This window comes from Amblyomma mixtum, chromosome 2, assembly GCF_055824585.1.
Source record: "Amblyomma mixtum isolate Tamu chromosome 2, ASM5582458v1, whole genome shotgun sequence".
NCBI classification, from domain to species: domain Eukaryota; kingdom Metazoa; phylum Arthropoda; class Arachnida; order Ixodida; family Ixodidae; genus Amblyomma; species Amblyomma mixtum.
This window is the reverse complement of record NC_143013.1, coordinates 92,070,162-92,091,696: the sequence shown is the minus strand read 5'-3', so window position 1 is coordinate 92,091,696 and position 21,535 is coordinate 92,070,162. Positions and strand designations below refer to the sequence as shown.

General features: G+C 45.0%; 1 protein-coding gene across 1 annotated transcript in view; it reads right to left on the bottom strand.

The window, feature by feature from the left end:
• The window catches only part of LOC149360174 (glutamate receptor ionotropic, kainate 2-like), a 104,192-nt gene extending 83,210 nt beyond the window's left edge, over positions 1-20,982 (bottom strand). Inside the window, exon 1 of the mRNA XM_089572197.1 lies at positions 19,329-20,982. Within this exon, the coding sequence (XP_089428323.1) occupies positions 19,329-19,446 (118 nt within the window). The 5' untranslated portion in view covers positions 19,447-20,982. The remainder of the gene's footprint in view (positions 1-19,328) is intronic.
• Between the last annotated feature and the right edge of the window lie 553 nt (positions 20,983-21,535).

The window sequence follows — 21,535 nt, the reverse complement described above, 5'->3', positions numbered from 1 at the left end:
CGTGCGTCTGCTTTCATCTGTTCGCGCGAACGGCGTCCCGGATAACCTGACTCGCTTGGGGACGACAAAACCTCATAAGACAAAACTATTACTGTTAACGGCTTATTGCTCCTTTATCATATTATATTTCCTTCCTCTAGCCGTCAGGCGCTGGATGGTTCTATGACTACAGGTCTTCAGAAAAGAAAAAAGCTTCGTTTGAAGCAACAACCTTCGCAGAGCGATATCAGCTCCCGTGCTTCACATAGGAGTGTAAAAACGCACTTTCGCTAGAAATGAGCTCATTTTTGCTCGGCGTACTATGACGCCACAACACAGAAGCGAAAGACAGCCAGCCAGCTGCCAACACGCGTAATCGTTCAGCTGTGGACCAAGATAGATTTAAACCAGAAAGAGAACGCATATTAGGCAAATATATTTTTTCTCTTTTAGGCATCCCGGTTTCATTATTAGGTTGCCGATGGAAACCAGCCGTTTTGGCAGCTTTACGTTTAAAAATTTTCTGCAGTTCAATAAACTTCCAGCTCTTCGTGAATGAAGCATATAACACAATAGGATTCTTGCATATTCGTCCGAAGGAGGGACAGTATGTGCACAGATATAAAGCTGAAGAGATTTGCTTCTAGTAAGCTGTATAGTGTGGCAATGTGCGTCACTACTGGGAATCCTAACCTTAAAAGGTTGGGTGCGATAGTTCTTCCTGTCTTCGATAAACAGCGGCGCTGACGCTGCGAAGTTAGAAACCCCACATAGCTCGGAAACAAGCCGGCTTTATAGTTCTGCCGTACGGTGTAGAGCCGCGGAAAGAATAATACGGACCATGGCTCCACGCCCAAACTTTTCTGTCGCTCTGCGCAACAGAAAAGAAAATACGTGCTGCCTTTATATGCAAGGAGAAAAAATAATTATTATTTGCATATACATCAAAGAGGTGATTGAAGGCTGACCACCTAAGTGCGATTCATATTATTTTGCCCGCAACAGTAGGTAATTATGTGAGCAGCCATCTTGTTCTTATCTTTAAGAAAATTTTTGTTCCATGCTGCATTAGCTGAAATAAAACTGCCTCCCACCATGAACAGAAGCGATGTCCAACAGCCGTTTTCTGGCATAACAGTTTTTTTTTCACACAAAGTTTATGCTGCTGGCTTTTTGTTCGGGAAATGTAACAACGAAACGTTTCTTTCTGTTATGTCTCAGTGGTATGCAAATGTATGATCACATAAATATACTATTTAAACACATCTCGAGGAACATTCTTCCCGTGCCACCACCCAGCATCAAACACCGCAGCGACAACAAACTTATAGACCCTGTACACAGTATCCTCACCAACCTGCATTTTAAGATTCCGCGCTGAAAACGTGCGACGACTGGAGCCGCCTACCCACCTCCGTGGCGGTCGCCAGCTTCTTCAAAACAACCATGCACTGTTGAAATGCCCGAATATTTCCAGAAACGTTTCTGTTTTGCTTGTGCCTTTTCTCACTGCTGCTGACGCCAATTTATAAAGCTGCGACGACAATGAGAAATACAGAAATGAGTAAATGCGATGGTACACTGACACTTGAAATTTGCATGCATCACACGTCGCACTAAATTCCCCATCGCTTGCGGCACGTTAGTCTGCATCAGCTCCGGGTTGTGGACGCGATTTTCATAGCCAGCGCTCTTTCTGAGTTTTTTTTCCCTCGCATATGGACCACGCAGTTTGCACTTCCTTTTCATTGCTTTTTAAGATAAACAAGAAAGTCTTGCATGCGCCTGCATGTGCGAATGTTTGCGTGCGCGTGTGTTTGTGCCGGGACAGTGGCGGAATTTCACGTCGTACCGAGACTGCTTTTCCTTAAACTCGTCTCCCGGAAACAATCTGCTGAATACGCTTCTCGTTTTCTAGCCCGGTATAGCAAGTTACTGGCACCTACGCACTGCTAACACAGAGCACGAAATAGAATCGCGACCTCTGCAGTGTAGGCTTACCGCCGGGCGTAAAAACCAATCGCAGAGTACATGCTGCTGCTAGACTTCCTTTCCGCCTTTAATTTGAATGTGAAAGCCTGCTTCTCTCTTCACTGCGTTTCTACGCGTTTCGGCATCGAGCGAGTGCATTTTTTTCTGTTTCTTTCCTACTTGAAATTTTGTTTTTTCGTTTTTTCCAAACGTTCCGAGAAAACTGCGCTTCTAATGGAGCTGGCTGCACTCGGAGGCTGACTCTGGGTATCTTCCGTCTTCCAGGAGGAGGTTGTTAGCGGCAGGCACTTTTAACCAAGCAAAAGTAATGCAGAAGTTCTTAGATATTTTTGTTTTCATTGCTGAGAGCAGAATGAGAAGAGGCAGGCCATTACGGCATATGTAAGAGTACACAGCGTCCCAAGTACGCAAAGCAGATTTGGAGCGCATGTGAAATCACTCTCATTGGAAGTCATTGGAATCATTGCTGCTTTTTACTGCTCCAGCCCGAATGAATCACCTCTGCAGCCAAGTGGAAATAACGGACAAAACTTTTTGCAAGTAGCAAAAGTTTACTCCGTTCTTGTACCGAACGCTAAGTAATAACCAAAGCAAAATCGTGATAGTTTACCGAGATTTCAAAAGACACGATTATTAAAGACCGACAAAGCCGGCAGTCGATATCGCTGAACTTTCTCTGCTTGTGTGCGCCCTTCGCTTTGTTTTTTTTTTGTTTTTGCACCAAACGAGAACAAAGGTTCAATTCTCGGAGAGGTGGTGCATTTATTGTTTCAGCTTCAAGCGGGCACTTCATGGTGGAACCGAATACGGGGACTGAACGGTTTTCTTTCTTTTGCCTTCCGTGCAAAAACGCGGACTCCTTTTCCTTTCTCTCGCTCAGATACAATTGCAATTCACCGTCAGCGCCACGGTGTAAAGTAAGACTGGCTCTCGCACAAAACGCTGCCACCACCAATCACGTATTGATTTCCGATGCGACACGTATTAAATTCGGCATTCTGGGAAAATAATGGTGAAAGCGCAGGGTTGGAGTTTCCGGAAATTTCCCGATCAAGTGCAAGCCATGAACTACAACAAAAAGGACGTCGGGAAGTGGGAGAGAGGGCGGGGGATGGCAACAGATGTGATGTGAGCAATGCCTAGGAGAGAAGGGTAATGCTTAGTTTTGTCGATTTTTTCACGACGTTGCTGAAGAGAAACCGCGAAAGCAATATAATCGGATGCTTTTTTTTTCTACACAGCTTGACAAAAAGGTTAATTTCATCTTCAAATCACCTTGCCTTCTAAATGGCGGTTTTCCGCACAGTAAGAGAACTGTGCATCAACACTTGCAGGACAATACAATACCACGCCTATTTTTTTCACCGGGCACTGCGGCAACAACCGCATGCTGGTTGACGCCTAACTATAGCGTCAGAGTCTGGAATGGTGGAAACATCAAATGCTACTGGATGCTGAGAGAGCTACAATATATGCTTTTTTGTGCTCTTATTTCGACACACTGCAGTACTGAGAGAGATACTAGAATGTGCGGTGTACTGCTTTTAGCCATCAAGTGGTGCTAACGTGAACCTGAACTCAGCCTTGTCACTAGACAGGAGATGCATAAAAAGTTTCAAGTTTCTAACTTCTTCCGCTTATTTAGATTTTACTTTCCTAAACTGCACAAGCAGCAATGCTTTATTGCGCCTGCAACTGCTAGTAGGCGGGAAAGTCTTACAAAAAAAAAAGCTCACAATGACAATATAAACCATCAACAGCATATGTGCGTGCTTGTTCTTTGACGGTTTTTCCCATTGGTCTGCGATACTTTTCCTGGTTAGTTTCAATGTCTGGAAGCATTACACGTAACGTGGTGGTCTGACGTCTTTCCTGCTTCAAGATGATCATTTCAGGCTCGCAGTGCCGACTGCTGGCCATCTTCATTAGCGTACTTAGCGGCTGTTACGGTGGAGCTGCTGTGAGCACCGGAAAAGAAGAATCACCCTCCAACAGGGCAGATCTTGGCAGAGTGTACATTCACTCGCTACTGCCGTGAGGCTGGGTTGCTCTATTCAGTTCCAACGTTGCATATTTTGTTTGACTAAGCCTACTCTAAGCCGACTGAAATTTCCCTAAACTCGTTAGTCTAAGTTGTAACGTGGTCGTGAGAACCGCATGCACTTTTCGAGGATTGGAGAAGTGAGTAGCATCGATTGGCTCACGTACCCACGGAACGCATTCTATGGTGGGCTCTGCGCATTTTAGCATCCACGAGCAGGCTATGGAAGACATTCCGCACACCACATTTCTTCTGAATGTCGTAGGTTTCTGTTTGTTTTTGTTTGGTACATCTTTGTACGTTGATGTTAACAATTGTGTACCTCCATGTTTTAGCAAAAAGTACCTCAATTTCAGCTCAATGAGCTGCACCCTTGTCAGGCTTGAAGAGTTCGTAATCACCAGCGCATTTATTTGATACAGCTACTGCGCTGGCGGCGTCGTTTTTTTTTTTTGAGACAGTAATTTTTTCCCCTCAGACTCTATAACCCTACTTTAAACGGTATTTCATCGACACTTTTTGGAGTTTCCCAAAAAAAAAAGTTAAATTTTTTACCAGGCAAGGAAATTGTTTACAAATGACGTAATGCGGAGCACAAACGTGAAAGAACACCTGTTTTCTATTTATTAAGGCGAAAGCCTTTAATGCCTCATCGTTGTCCACAGAAGGTTATCAGCAGAGGTGTCACGCTTTCTCTAGTCAGACCAGAAACAAAATCGTTGTGCATGATTGGATTCGAACCACCATCCTTCCGTTCAGCAGCCAAGCGTGCTAATCTACTTGCTTTTTTTTTCGTGGTATTTATGTACATGGTTTTGTACAGAAAGGATATATATATACATATGTGTGTGTGTATACACACACACCAAAAATAAAACTATTTACAGTGCCCCTAGGTGGGCGCTACATATGCTTTGGCAGGAAGCATCGTAGCCAAACATGATAGTAATGTTTACTATCATGTTTGGCTACGCTACTTCCTGCCAACGCATATGTAGTTCTCCTTGTGTAAGACGCTGGAGGGTCTTTGCAGAAAGGCGTCGAATCAGGTGGATGTCTCCCAAACGCCCTTCAGTGCCTCCAGCATTTAAGATTTACAAACAATTGTGTTCTTTATTAACATCTTAACCACACATCAGTGACACAAGCAGCAAGACCGCGCTAAAGGCTTTTGCCTCACCTCACTTTAGGTCAACAAAGTGCCGCCCTTAATTTCTTGGTTGCCGAGCCTCCATGTGCTCAGCATTCACGTCGCGTCTTCGACATTCTGCATACCCCGTAAAGAATCCAATAACCCCTTAACTAGCACATTTTTTTTTTCGAAAACGATTGCAAAACTGTATTTTAATGTCCGTGCTGCCGTCTGTGGGCAAAGAATAAATGCTCTCGACCCGACAAAGAGCCCCTGAAAACACACGACAAGTGCAATCATCACGTGCCAGAAATAAAAGTCCCTACGGTGCTAATAAAGTCGTGTTTTAGGGGGAACCAGTCAAATGCACCTTTTACTAACCACCGATCGGTGTCTATCTCTATCTCACAAAGCACCAGCGAAAAGTTGCTCAGTCAGAAACTTGCGCCGAAAACTCCCGAAGTTCGCCCTTACATCCTCGTCCCCTTTAAAAGAGAATTGAGCTAATAAGCAGCAAGAATGCTTGGTTCAGTAACCCCTGGCCTCTTAGCGCTAGACGCCTCGGCTACGAAGAACAGTGGCGGACGAAAGGGATGCGTGCAAGCCGGTGTAAGCGAGCGTTCGATGCGACGCGCGTACAAGAGCTTTTTTTTATTGTACGAATTGCAGTGACCAGGAAAAGTGAAAACCAAGAAAAAAGCACGCAGAGTCGGAAGGACGAGGTCTAAGCACGACCAACGAGTGTCGTCGCAGCCAAGACTCCTTGTTCAAGAGAGTCAACGTCTCATTAGCGCCTGATTTATGACCGGCGTTTTCCTGCAAAAAAAGTGGAAAGAACGCTGCCTACGCTTTACCCAGAAGCAGCCCGCGCACCGGATGCAATCAGGATCTTGTGCGTTTAGTGCGTTTCCTAGGCTGTTCTTTAGATTTCTTTTTATAGTCATTTTTATACACACGGTGTTTACGGAGAAACCAAGATTCCTACCAGCTGGGAAGGACGGACTCTATATAACAGTCGATCGGGGAGGCGAAATTCTTCCGCCTAATAAACTCGCAACGACCCGCGGGTTTCGTTTTGGGTGACGCTTTGTTTCTTTCGCATTGTGACCATTTTCATCGCCTCGCTGCTTCCATTGTGTTCTTCGGTAAGAAAAGCCAGTAGAGAGAGTCCCATTCGACTGCGAGTGTCATCTTCTCCGACACATATAGCCTGACGCCGCAGCCGCGACACTTCCGATTCCGGTGACTCCATCGTATTCTCTTGGTATGGCCGCAACGCATTCTTTGCATTGTATGGTTTTGATAGCGTTGCTTTATGTTGTTGCTGTCGTTTCTTGCGATATCTCCTTTTCTAAAGAAAAAAAAAAGGAAGAAGTGCTTTCTGTTTCTTGAGGAGTGAAGAGGTTCTTTCTGGTCGAACTTGTGCGGATGACTTCCCAAAGAGGATTGTTTTATGTTATTTTTTGGTGCTGCCAGACCGCTATAGTATCAGTGAGAGTTGAACGCATGGTTGAAAAGCTTCACCATTTCGGTCTTTTCATGTCTTCTTGCACATTTCCGTTATCTTCACTATCGACTGCTGCGCTGTTTTGATCCTTCCTATCAACCTATTTCGGTTTGCTCGTTTGATTGTTAGTCTTGAGCAACCAGTAAGAAATTGCTTTCTCGTACCCTATCTATTTCTCCTTCATTTCTTCCCCACACCCGTACCGCTACTGTTCGTCCTTAAGTACTGTAAAAATTGGGCGAAAACTCACAAAGTTGTCGTAATATACACTTCGTCCGCAGAATGCTTCTTCCCTTTTTTTCTCATCGAGTCTGCTGTTGCGCAAGCCTTTGAAGATCCGCCATCAGCGCTGTCATCGGATTCTTCATTTCCTACACTTCCGTTCACATTTCGTCACACTAAAGTTGCTCCGGTCCAGAATAAACGGGTGCAAAACATAAAAAAAAAACAAGCAACACACGCGTTACTCTATTGTGCCAGCAAACAAGCAAACAAACTCTCCGAAACTCCACCGCTGACAAAAGCCGATCGCTCCGCAGAATCATGACCCGTGCCTCGCTGCTGTCGGAGCGGCTTCCCCTCTCCGAAGGCGGAGACCATTGCAACACGTCGTGTTCAGGACAGAGCGCGGTTGCACGGCATGTATGTTGCTGGACGCGGGTACAATGCATCCGACAGCGCGCCGAGAGCTGAAAGAGAAGGAATAGTGCCTTGCTCGCTGCAAGAGAAGGGAGCGAAGAAAAAACACGGCAGTGGTAGCGGAATGAAGATGAACCAGCGGAAATAGAAAGACGCAATCCGAGAGAGCAGTAGCACACGTGCGCAGATTTAGCATGCGAGTCAACAATAGATTCGCGTCGGCGGCTTCTCTTTTGTACCGGGAAGATGTGTTGCCCCAATGTCGGGCGTGGCAGACGTGCTATGCTCCTCTTTGCCTTCTCTTCTGCCCTGACGATCTTCCCAGTCACAGACACAAAGGTATTGGTGTTTGTTACGCTTCCTATTCAGGATACAGCGCCTGCCTTTGCAACTTCGATCTCATATTGCCGGTTCCGTTCTCTCGCATTTCGCGAGTCGGCGCGTGCGTTGTCGCCCGTTGGCATCCTCATTCGTTTCCTCGTTGCGTCTCGCGGTGAACCCTGCATCGAACGGAACGCGTGGCGTCGCGCATCGCCTCGGTTCGCAAGTTGAAATTTTCTTTTGCTCGTCTAGAGCGCAAGCGAGTTTCTTTTTTTCTGGAAGCTGTGCATCCACTATGCAGGCATATTTCCGCCCCATTTCCCTTTGCGGTAGCGAATGATGTGCCACATCAGCTGAATGCCTAGAATGGTACGGTTCCTTATTTTATTTGACTGTAAACAGAAAAAAAAGTTCTTTGAGTTATGTCTGTTTCTTAGCTGTGGTAGCAGCGGCTCTTCCAGAGCGGCAGAAGAATCAAAGAGGGACTGAGGTATACACTCTCTCCGCAAAAAGAGATCAGGCAACCAAAGAAAGATAAAATAATCGGAACTATTATACACATATTTTAGAAGCTGTACTTTAGAAGCAATCTAGGCGCACAGAATACAGGCTTAAGTTCTTATACCTCCTGTGCAATAATGACACGCAAATAAACAAGACTCTACCTTATCTCTGTATCACGAGCTAAAACACGCTTTAACTGCGGGAAAATTTCACAAGAATACCGTGCTTGTACCGATTCATTTAGATATTTCTATTTCCCTAAGACTGTGTCCGACTGGAATAAGCATCTTCAGAATGTTGCTGATGAAGTAGAAATGATCCGAATGAAGTAGAATTTAGTGCAGCTTTGAAAAGTATGACTGTCTAACTTTTATGCGTAGCATATTGCAATCACTCAGTTCAGCCCTTGGGCGCGGCCGGGCAGCCACCAAATCACGTGACGTGACGTCACGTGGTGACGTGACGTCACCAAACCACTTTAAAAAAAGGGAAAAAAAGATAGCTGAGCATGGTGGCGGTTGCCACCGCCCCGTTTCAAAGGGGGCGCTCCTATCCATTCATCCATCCATCCATACGTCACGGAGGAAAAGCTGCTGAGAAAATCGAGTGCCGCCAAGCAATACCTCGCGCAAAAAGACCGCGCAATATGCAACGCATTCTTGCGCATAATTTTTTACTCTGCCTTTGTTTTATATTTGTGGTATTATTCATGTTTGTTTGCCACTCCTGCTTGGACACCAGAAGGGGTCTGCAGTATTCCTAAATAAACAAATAAATAAATATCCAAGTGAGCTCCGCACAAGGCGAGTCAGCATCGATGAGGAATAGAAGAAAAATAAAAAATGCAGAAAAACTTTTTTTTTCCTCACCTTCGATTTTCCGGCATCTGCTTCATTGGGGTATGCTCAACATGAGCCAGATTTCTCTAGAAGCATCTCCCTACCTCATGCCGCAAACGATATCTAGGCCACTGCACGCCGCTATTACTAGGAAGTAGTGAGCTCGTTAGGGCACATAGCGTTTGGAGTTGTTAACAATATCAAAGACGGGAGCAGTGCAGATCAAAGAGCCTCGCATTGTGGAAAAGAAAACAAAAAACGCAGGTGATTCCAACGAAACATACGGCGAGCAACGTCATCCTGTACTCCATTTCAAAGGCTCGTCAAACTAACTGTAGGTACATTCCGCTGTGGGTAGGCTGCAGTTCTTAGGATGCGGAGTGACCATCTTATTAGGCCCCGCGTCATTCTTTCCAACGCACCTTCCATTTATGGTATCATAAATGAGAAGATCGCTCTTGTGAATTAGCCTGCTTTTCAAATTCCTACTTTTATAACGCAATGCAGAGGCCAAACTTTGTTGGCGGTTTAATTTTTCTAGGCTCGACCGAAAATAGAGGATTAGTATGCGCCCCGTCACTTAAGTTTACGTGGCTCAAGTTGCTTTGACCTAGTAATATATCTAGCTTTCTTTAATTAGCAAGCGTGCAAGCCTCCTTGCCTAAACACCGCACGTTCTAGGCTAAAAATGCAATACATCCCTGCCACTGCAAGAAAAAACAACTCTGTGCCATATGCAAGAGAAAAAATTCTATCATTTTACGTAGGTACCGCTGGAATCTTTTTTGTGCTGAAATTAAATGCAGAAAAAGTGCGAAGACGAACCAAAACTGATAACACAAGTAGGGTAGTGTATTGGTATTTGAGAAAAATGATTTATACTTTACGGCCCTTCAAGCTCACCCAAAATGAATACCACGTTTGCCATTTTTGACATTTGTTTACCTTCCGTTACTTTTCAAAGACCACCGTGCAACTGCATGTACAAAAAAAGCTATGTTAGAGAAAAACAGAGAGGCGTAGTAAGTTAGGAATGAGCAGAGATATTATGCAGCTTGTTTAAATGGAAGAAAGCCTACAACACTTCGTCGGCGACGAGGACAGGGCAAAAAAAGCAAAAGAAGGCAAAAATTAAAAGAGAAAAGAAGAATAAGAAAAATAGCTTCCTTGATTCAAAGACGGACCGAGCAAGTGGCGAAAAAGAAAAGTTTGAAGCTTTCCTCAACGGCAAGAGCCGTCAAAATGGATTAAACAGTCTAATGTATTCAAGTGCTGGGAACGGCAGATCCTGATACAAAGTGTACTTTGCGCACTAAGTAGCGTTAAGTTAGCGCCTCCACAGAGGAGCATATTAAACAGACTCAAATAACGGTGCAAAAATAACTGTGCAAGAGTTTGCAATCACTATAATTGAAAAAGAACTATAACTGAAAGGTTAGTGGAAAAAGTTAATGGTAATAGTCATTAGCCACCCATGCCACGACGTCAAATATAATAAGTTAAAGAAAGAAAAAAGCACAGCGCTATTTTTTATCCGTCGCCGAACCATGCGTTTCGATAAGAAGTGTTAATGGGTGGAACCTTTCTTGAAGCGCATGCAAAATGAGTTAGTTTAGCTTATGAGAAGGCAATTTCAAAAGACCTTCTTCAGAGTCAAAGTTCTGTTCGTGCAGCAGAAGTAGGGTGATAGCAATGATAAATATATGCAAACGAAAAGACTAGAAAATTATTCCTGACGGTTCAGATCATTACTAAATGACATGTGTGCTGTCTGCGAGGAGAGTAAGAAGATGGAATGACGGCCTCCCGAAGTAATGTTGCGGAAACCATGAAAAGAAGGTACAAAAATATCTCCGATGATGGCAACTGTTGCAATCACATCTTGACGACATCTTGGCAACGAGTTTTCCAGCGAGTGCTCGTTCTTATTTCTAGCTCTTCAGGATAAACGGGGTTTCGGATTCGTGAACAGAATAATATCTCTGAGCTGCAATACGACTTCTCTTCTCTGACAATTGTACGTGGAGAAAATTCAAAATTTCTCGGTCGTTTTCCCTCTCCACAGACAGCATCACTGTACCGACCGTTAGAATCAAGAACTAAAAAGCTTAAACGACAAAGTTTTTGGCAGATCAGTGACTTCTTTTTGCTCGTGCGAGTTGAGTAAAAAAATTCAGGGGGCACTTTGACTGCCTGAAGTGCGTAGAGGCGAAAGCGTTTTCCGCACCACTTTGCCTATGTGACACTGGTGGCTTCACCACTGTATGACATCACACATAACTGATGACGAAGTAATGACAAATTACTAATTAATGACTAATTACTGATCAATCACTCAGCACTAGCTGACTGCTAATTATTGGCACTTAAGCTTCGCCTTTAGGAGTGGAACGCGACAGCGTGTTGTAGCGCTGCCAGGCAGTCCACGGAACGCCACCATCCGTTTGGCGCGATGCCTTGACCTTCGAACGCAACGCTTTTTGAGGAAAGGAAATGGCGCTGTAATTCTCAGCCATCTCGGTGGACACCTTAACCGCACCGTACAGGAAGAGAGGAAGTGGCAATGAAAGAAGAAAGAAGGGCCGTAATGTAGAAACTGAAAATTGTATTTGAGGAAAGGAAATTACGCAGTAACTGGCTCACATCTCTCGGTGGACACCCGTCAAAACGCGGACACATCTGTCGACACGGCTACCGACACGGACGCAGACACGGTTGCCGACACGGATTGCTAACGACAGCATGAGGCATTAAAGGCTTTCGCCTTAAAATTACTCTCTTGTGAAATTCATGTCATGCTTACTACGATACATTTTAGCGCACGGAGCTGTTTTCGTCGTTTCTGCATCAAGGATTTGAGGGCGTATCAGGGCTGCATTTCCTTCTGCAACATGCAGGCACGGTAATGAACGCAGCCACAACGGGAGAGGTTCACAATCACTCTTCGAACGAAAAACTCCTGTGCAGAGGGGGTTGATCGCAGGCTTCTTAATCTTAACAACATAGCTGAACGTGAGATGTTATCTTTATGCTAACAGTCTAGAGTCTCATGACTGAAGAGGTGTTCCCTTTGTTGTTTTATTTAAAGTTACCAGGGACTTTTAAATTAGTGTAAAGGTGCGCGTGTGCACTATACGCAAGCACTTTTGGGGGCCATAGGCTCTATGTCAGATCAGCAATTTTAACTGATGCAGACTCAAATGCACTGACAACATAATCATGAAAGCCGCCGTCTGATAACTGCAACGTAAATAATTTCCTTTGAGCAAAACAATGCCCCAATTTAGCCATAGGAACCACCGATTCAACAAACAAATAAAAATAATGTAGATGTATTGTTCGTCAACTGTGCTGTAGGTAGAATGAGATGAAGCGCAAGCTAGATATGCTGTTTATAAGGAATCAGTGTAAAGATGAAAGGCGTAACAATGACAGAGACGGTTGCGAAGCGAGCTACCCCTCGCGAAGCACATCGCTATGTAAAAAGCGCGTACGTCACAGCATACTACGACAAGTTCGAAAAACAATCTTCAATACACCCAAATACGCCACGGTTCCATCTCAATGTGGGCCGCTCTACTTTTTGCAACAACACGCAGACTCCTTGCGCATGTCTGTCTTCGCTATTTTACACTTTTTTTATTATTTCTGCAAAACAAACACTGACTGTATGTTCGATGTGTATGCACGATGTTGATAAATGATGTTGATGCAGGAAGCGGGAAATAAGTGCTTCGCTAGTGTACTTCACTTGTTTCAATTCGTCGCTCCATAACTTACGTCCAGGAGAAATAGCCAGTGCATATATACATAAATATATTTCTACGTTCTCAATCTCACCATTTTCTCGCCAAATTTTACCTAAAAAAAAGCGCCTGTACAAAGGACAGTTCCTTAAACGCCACACGACTGAGTTAAATATCGCACGTCAACCTTACGTTTACGCAACCGCTTGCAGCGAATAAAAGAGGTTTATTTTTTACTTCTACTGCTTTTTCTTCTTCCAGTTTAAATTTTACCTGAAAGTGTTCACTAATTTTAAGTAAAATCACGTCTTGATAAGTGCCCGATATTTATCATCTGTACTGATTTTTTTTCCTTCCATTCTCGTGTTTCTACGCCTCACTGTGTACTCAATACAATAAAAGTTCTGGCATATGCGTCTACAGAGACACAAGTAAACGCGTGGCGCTAGCGTTGCGTAAAATTATTACCACGTTTAAAGGAGAGAAAGCACTGACACACTCAAAACAAGGGTAAACGCATGTTATCCGTCTTTCCGTGTTATAATAGGCACACGGCCGAGGTCATAAACTGACGTTCTAAGTGGCTGCATTTTGAGGCAGCCTAGTCATTTTTAAGAACATCGGGGCACTGTGTTACGGCCGCAAAAGAAGACCGCGAAAAGCTAGCATGGCGTAAACTTAATCCAAGCAAAAATATAAAAAAGCGCACTGTACTCTTCCTAGCTTGCGCAACATGCATCCACAAAGCTGACGGGCTTTTAATTTCGCGTGAAGTGGCTGACGGCCCGCCCAAGACACGATAAGAGTTACGCCGGTGCAACCTTGGAAGAGCGTGGAGCCAAATATAACGCCGGCTACCGCGTGTTCAAAGAAGGAAGAGCGTAGAAATAATGCGGCTCCCAGTCAACGAAAAGTATTTATTCGCCGCCGCAGGCAGCGTGCACTTTGCGCAAGCGTTTCTTAAGTAGAGACACCATGGGCCCGAGTATACCAGTTCGCCGAGCAATACAGCCACGGCTCAGAATTCTCGTGGTCTGAATTTAGGAATTCTGGAAGTTATTTTTTTTCTTTGGCTTTCTTTTTTCACACCCTACCTTGCGTGGCTCCTGCGTACACTCTCGGTGCGACATTTTCTGAACATTTCCTTCTTTTTACACAACTTAAGTACTATTTATTTCACGAGCAAAGTGAAAGGGAAATAAAAGTTGGAAGAAAAAACTACGATCTCCACATTTAAGGCTGACGATGGCAATGGTGCCTGACCGTTCTTTGGCTTTGCCGCGCGGTAAGGAAGTCAGGACGCTCGGTAGCAGAGTCCGCACACGTTTCATAATTACACGTTTTACTTCCAGGCGCTTCAATCCCCCCCCCCCCCCCCCTCGAAAGTCTTACTAAAACTGCCCATTTCTTCATTTACTGGCTTCACTTCTTGCCCGAGCCTTACCTTCCGTGGAAATTACTTCGGTCATGCAGTCTCTTCTTTTTACGTTGTCCCGGCTATCCTCTCATTTCTCAAAAGCTGACAGCCGCTGTTTACGGCACACTTTCAACTGTCACTTCTTTCTTCTTTTCTTTCGGTGCCCCGTTTTCAAAACTCTTCTGACGCAATTTTATTTCAAATTCGTTAATTTTTCTTTTTATCCGCGATGTTTCAAAGCATTAAATAACAAGAAATAATACCGGCAGACATGTTCAATTTCTTTTTACTTGCGCGAAAGGCGATCCGCTTTCATGAAAGTTCATGTCGTTTCTCAGGTGAGGTCTCTGCACTTATTTCTGAGTATCTTTGCTCCAGTGGACCTGAACACTGCAGGGAAAGTTGTATCAAATTCACTCGACTGCGTTTCTACATTGTTGCAAGAAAAGGAGTCTGTTTTCGGTAACACGAGATATCCTGACATTTCTTTGAAGTTTGCGTGCACTAAAACGAAATAAATCACTATACCTTCCTGCAAGACAGAAATGGTGCCGCTTGCACAGGCGTGTAAGCGCTGATAGATTAATAAAAAAAAAACTGTGAAAAAGAAGGACGCTCTTGAGAAGCGAAATGAGTTGACCAGCGCCTAGCGGCTGGGCCTCGGTTTTTGAAAGTGCGCGCCGTGTAGCTTCATGTCAGCACTTTAAAGATATAACGACACAGCGACCGCGCTATGGCCATTTCTCCGCTGGCTTAAGCCGGACTCCCTGGAGTTTGCTCGCCTAACCAACCTGTCCGCAAGAAGCATCTGGATCTGCCGGCACCGAAGCGATATGACACACTATTCTGATTTCTGTGTGTGTGAAAGCTACGAAGCACCGTATTCATTTTCTACCATCTTTAGAAGCATGCCATGAGCGCTGACACATGCAGGTGCTTCGTGATCATATAATGCTCTATTCCACGTTAGAAATCAGTAATTCTAAGGAACGTTTTTCTTTCCGGATGGTGATTTCTTTAGGGGATCCACTGGCATCGTTTAGTTTTTGTATGGAAAATATTTGTTGCTATACCTGCATCATTACTTTGGCCATTCTAGTATTAGCCTCCAATAGGCGCATTGAATAAATAAATGAACATATTTTGTTTAATCGCAGTATAGTTCTCCACAGAATGATGCAAAGCACTCGTGTCAGCGCTGCATATATTTGCGCCTTCTTTCTTCTATGACGCGTCTGAAAGAGCTAATTATTTCCACACATTTTCTTTCCTCCCTCTTTCTTTCATCTCTTTCTTTAAGTTTCACTCTTTCTTTTTTCCTTCCCAGACAATCCTTACTTTCACTTAGTGCCCTTGCTACCATATCTCTAAAAAAATTCATAAACTTTCGCCGACCAAATTTGCTGATTCTCGGCTAACCGCGAACCTCACGGTGCGTAGAGCCGCGCTTGGCATGCCTTCCGAAAAGGAACTGAATACGAGATTGAGTCGGATCTTGTGATCTCATACACTGATTAGTTAACTTCTTTCGTAAGAGCCCCCTGTGTTATTTCGTTTCCATATTATGATATTATGAGAAGTGCATCAATGAGCAGCTGTTAAGGACCTTCGTGCATAATTATGTTCTACTTTCGGCAGCGATCAAATATTAAGCGCAAACACTCTCTGCAGCACAAGAATCATTTTGTTTCTTTCTCGCGGATCGAAAGCCTCTTTTCTGCTTTGTACGCTGTAGATATATTAGTCGAACGTATGCTGAGACAGTTCGTTGTGTTTAGCAATTCTTCCCTATGACCTCGAGTAATGCCATCACTCTACGGAGCACATTATCGTGAGCTTACGCCTCTGAACGGTCACTGCCATCAGCGCCTCTCCAAGAGCTCTAATAACGTATCGGTTTTGCAAGGCAGAAGAATCAGCTTGACGTTGAGTGATTGCGAGCAGCGATCCCAACAAGAGCTATATGGGGGCGCCACGCCACTTCCGGCCTGATAGCAATACTACTTCCGCATCGATTAACGTTCTGTCACTTCGTGAGCTGACAGTATCAAGCCGATGGGGCACAGAGTTTTCGTAGTACGCCTAAAAAGCGAACGGAGCTACGAGCACTTGCTTATGCGGGCAGTGGGATCTTTTTGGCAGCTCTCTAGGAGTGGGTTGAACGGAGAAACTAATTTATAACCACGGTGTCTCTGTTCTAAGTGTCCTGACCTCCTTTTTGTGTTGACAAGAGTGCTCAGCCTCTGGATGAGAAGCGTGATAGATCGCACCCCGCTGAGTCGCTACTTTCGACGAAGTCTCTTTTCACTCTACTTCATGAGTGTTTGGCCCTCCTCGACACGTCTGAGTGTCTTCCCGAGTTCCGGCATGCTACAAATGTAGCAGAGGAGAAAGGCTATTTTGGGACAGAGACCGTGTAGCCCACTAATTTGGGGCTTGATCTATGTAAAAAGTGCTTCAAAATCTTTCGTCCCTCCTGAGAATTGGAAAATGAAATTGCTCAGGCCCTGACCAAAAACAACGAAGCTAGAATTGATGCGTGAATCAGCACCACGCCACTGTAAAGATGTGACTTCCTTAAAAGGAGGCTTTTAAGCTGATTCAACCTGGTCTCGTGTTGCGTGTTTGTCTTCGGTTCGTGTCAGCCATCGAGTTTCAGACTGTTTTGACAGCCGCTACTTGCTGACGTGCATCCCGAAAGTTGTGAAAATTTTCTACTTTAGACCTAACGCTGTTCGCATTTTCTTCTTTCCTGATTCTCATCAGAACATATTCATCAAATGGTATTATTCGCGCAATGTGGGAGCTAGCTTATGCACTGCTTCATGTTGTGGCTGCCAGTAAAGGCGCATGTAACCAAATTCCCCATGCATAAACGCGTGCCTCTTTCTATCAAATCAAAAGAGAAACATCAGCAAACCTGTAATTGTTCCTATAGCCATCTTAATGAGTCGGCCATGGTCACGCTACGCCGTTGTGGTTATTGCTTCGAGTGGGCTGTTTTAACTAAGCACTGTACCACATTCGTACCACATTTATCCTCGGCGACTTGTGGTAACAGCTTATAACGTGGTCACGACATCCGGGCCCTGCTAATAAGCATCACGGAAGTTCCTTTCTTCCTACCGTGGTCGTATCGGCGGGAGAAATCGGCTGGTTACATTGACGCAACGCATTTTCTACATGTCGCTGTGGCCATAGTTACCGAAAACTCTAGTGTTCGGCTGATGCAGATGAAGTATGCGGGTGCGGTACCACTGCCGTTGTCGATGCGTCCGATCGAGGCCGGTCACTACGGCAATCCCTCCTGTTTTTTTATTATTTCTTTTATAGACAGCGTGATGAGAATAACTCTTTTCAGGGCCAGCGGTGAAGTAACATGTGAGCTTAGCACTCAGAAGAAATGTTTTCCATGAAGGTATTATTTGAACAAACGAATTCATAAGCTGCGATTCGCCCTTTCAGCGTTTATTTTTGAACGAGTGCCTGCAGCGTTTCTCCTATGCAGTTTTTAATTACCGGCTTATAAATGCAAGCTTATTTTAACGCAGTGCAATTCTTCTATTCGAACACAAAAGCCCCTTGAACCAGCAAGTTTAAATAACATTCTTTTCTAAAGCGCTTTTTGTCTACGATGGTAGGGGTTGATAAAAATGGCGCATGCCTCTCTGGTAACAACATTTGGCATCAAAATATGTGCAAGATTGCTTTCTGTGCTCCAGCAGAAGAAATTTCGGAGCGTAACACTCTACCAATTTTGCTGCTAGTAAAGCCTAATAATAAGGAACGGATGCATGAATGGGAAACCTGCCGCGGTTGCTTAGTGGTTATGGAGGTCGGCTGCTGACCCGAAAGACGCGGGTTCGATCCCATTCGCGGCGGGTGCAATTCGATGGAGGGTAAATACTCGAAGTTCGTGCACTGTGCGATGTCAGTGCAAGATTAAGAACTCCCGGTGGTTGAGATTATACAGAGCCCTCCACAACGGCTTCCCTCATAGCCCGAGTCCTTTTGGGGCCTTGCATCCTATACAGCCAAAACTATCTAAAAGCATACTTGAATGGGAGTTTATTGATGCATGTATGTGTGAAGTTTACGCGGCTTTATGGCACTGATACGTCGATTTTCTCGCGCCAGCTCGGTGGCGATAACAAAATCCTTCCTTCCCTATCACAGTGCGCTAACAGCTGCTCATACATCGCATGACAACGTGGCCACACTGGTCATAAAGGCGGTGTCCCCAAAGTTCTTCTTTAAAAAGAGATATTACTCAACAGGGACTGGGGGAGTGGGTTCGCCAGGCTTCATTCATTCATAAGCTGAGAAGAGATAAGTGCATCAGTGAAACGTCGGTAGTTCTGCTTCGAAAGGAATCCATCTTTCTAAATTTTAAGCAGTCGCTTTCGCGTTACCGCTCGTAGGTTTGGCACGGGGCTGTCCAGCTCTCATCATGGTGATTAGGTCGTGTTCCAGTCGTGCTAGGTCAGGTTTATCTTTCCGCTTCATCTAATCAGTTGTTGCTGGGCATGCGCGTTTGGTTCCTCGAGCTCGGGAATTCGCTTCATATTTTTCAGTTGTAAGTTAGCGCTGGTCCTGTGTCTTGTGTCTCTCTCGTCCCTGTCTTTATTCGCGCTACGCCTCCTTTAAACATGCTTTACCAACTGGCCCAGAACACCACTATGCTCATGATTTTCAGTGAACCAGAGATATGGCATGATCCCAAGAGGAGAAGACGGGAGAAGACACAGCGCTGATCTCATCCCGTGTTCTCATTTGGCCTCGTGCCTTTGCGCCGGTTCACCGAAAAAGATGCTCCTCATGTAGGTCCGTAGAATTGCACGCCTACAATGTAAATCTGTAGAGCGCCTAAGCGTACCAGGACCTGTGAATTCATACTCCCGCATAAAAAGCCTCCTAGTGAAAACCACTGCAAAACAAGATTTCACAAACACCGTATAGTGTGGTCAATTCTGATTAAAATAAGTAATTAGACGATTGCCAACACTAAAATCGAAAAGTGTGTTTAATGTTTTGTTAAAACCCAAAACACAGTGCTTGTTCTACTGAAAGAGCGACCACTTTCCAATTTACAAAAGCACGTGACAAAGACAGAAGGGAGGAGCTAACATCGGGAAGCAGACCGGAGAAAAAGGAGCTGAGGAGGAAGGGATCCTTAAATGAACCCAGAGACAGAGACGAGAAGCCACTCACCTATTCGCACGACGTCCGGCAGTGCTTCCCCCACGCTTCCCGGGCCCACGACCAGGGCGAGGATCAGCGCAGTGAGGAGGCCCAGATGAGGGCGCACACACGGGCAGGCAGCGTTCATCTTGCGTAAGCGGGGACGTCGTGTGCAGTGCGGCGATGCGCTGTGCTGCGTTTCACGCGCGGCTGGCCCGAGTCATGGCTCGCAGGGGCTGTAGTCGGGAACGGAGCGCCGCTGCGCCCACCCATGCGAGAGTGGTCTGGGGGCTCTGTCCAACATTAACGTCGCAACTGACATGGGGAGTTGGGAACTAACGACTGCTCTCGCGAGATTCTCCCAATTATGGAAGGTTTGTTAGCATTTCAGGTGCTTCTTGAAGTAGTAAAAAGGAAGCTGGCAAAAAAATTAATTTGGAAATTTTAGACAGCTCAGTCTAAATAATTTCGGCTGAAACGAGTACGAAGCAAATTGTCACAGCGTGTACGCCGCTCTGAGAAATGAAATATGAATGTTATGTGCCGCGGAGGAAACGTATTCGACTCTCTTGAGGATCATAATTGCGCTAATGAAGAAAGACATAGAACAAGGAGGACCTCTGGATAAAAAATTAAATAAACGGTGGAGTAATTAATACAGGTAGTAGCTAGAACAACAGAGGAAGTACATTGAATTAAGCTTCCTTAACTTCAGAATGTGTGCTTTCTGATACGTGTTGTCCTTGAAAAATGTGTGTCGTTAGATACTTGTACTGACGTACGCCGCACGCTCTTATTCTACTTTACTTTTCTGCTTTGGTTTTTGCCTTCGGGCACATAATGCCGCAGTATAAAAACCGACATAATTTCTAAAAAAAAAGGCTTCTTAGCGAACATCCAACTTTTGCGATTATATATCACTCTTACTAAAGAGCAGGGGTGCAGCGGCTGAAAACTTGTGCATTCACAACAGCCTGTATTTTATAGATCTGAGCCTCACTTTAGTACTTTAGAACATTTTCCGCGACAGGGCAGCATTTAAATTTAACTTGAGAAAGAAAGATAACGGAATACTAAGCCTGACCTAATATTGAAATCACCTGTTCTGAAGGAAAGAGAAAAGGTGTTTTTTCTTTGAGTCAGCGTCGTACTTCTCTTCCTTTCCACGTCATAGCATTCGCACAGATTAGTAAAATTTTGCCGAATGTTTCTGGTAACCTTGACTGCAAAACTGTGAGAGCCAACTACTCGGGTAGCACACCTTTCAACACTAAGTTGACGAGCACAGGCACTGCGGCGATGGTCCCGTGGCAGTCCACGATGCCGAAGACAACCAGTTGAACACTCACGGCGCAAAACCGGTCAAAAAGTCACTCAGAGGTGTGCCGTTTCCCAGGTTAGACTACTTGGTCTCATGCTACCTACTTTGAGGTAAAAAGCGTCCCAGCAGCAGTCAAAACATCCGATGGCCAGCTGCAGTAGAGGAACTTCTTTCCGAACAGGTTCAGTGCGCAAAACTTCATAGTCCGTTATGGAGCAGAAAAGATGCAAGAAAAGTCAAGGAGACATATTGAAAGCTGTTAACGATAGTTCCTGAACAAACGCCCACTTCTGAGAACACGCGGACAAAGGACGTGTAACTGTGGAGCAGCCCTTAGCGAGATGCGGAGCATGCTACCGGGCGCTGCACCCTGAGGCATCTGCTGCGGTCGGACCCCGCTGGATGGAGCGGGTTTGAAGAACTCGGAGAGAGGGGAATGTGGAAAAGAGAGAAGGGAAGTAGACAGAGAAGAGGAAGAGGTAGGGAGAGAGAGCTAGAGAGTGAGAAGGTTGCTCTCGCACTTGCCTCCTCCCACGCGCCTCTTCCAGTAACACAGCGAGCTGAGGGCATCCACTGGTGCAGCGGCCCTGCAGCGACGACGAAGCATGTGGCGCCATCTGTTAGCACCTTGTGGCAAAGTGCCGTCGGTACTTGCGCAAGCGCTGCGCCTTTTCTCTGCAGCCCGTAGTGCTGACTGTACTTGTATGAGTTAAGTGGTTTCGCGAGTGATTCCTCTGAAGGCATGCCAAAGGCGGAAAAAGAGTCAAGAAGCTAAATCGGTTGTTAAATCGGCTGGAGCAAGAGTCGTTCGATCTTTTTTTTATCCGAATTGTAAGATTAAGTCATTTCTGTCGTCTTTATCTATGTGCAGTGTGTAGAATGTTTTTAAAAAAGTCTTTCCTAATTCACGTTTTTT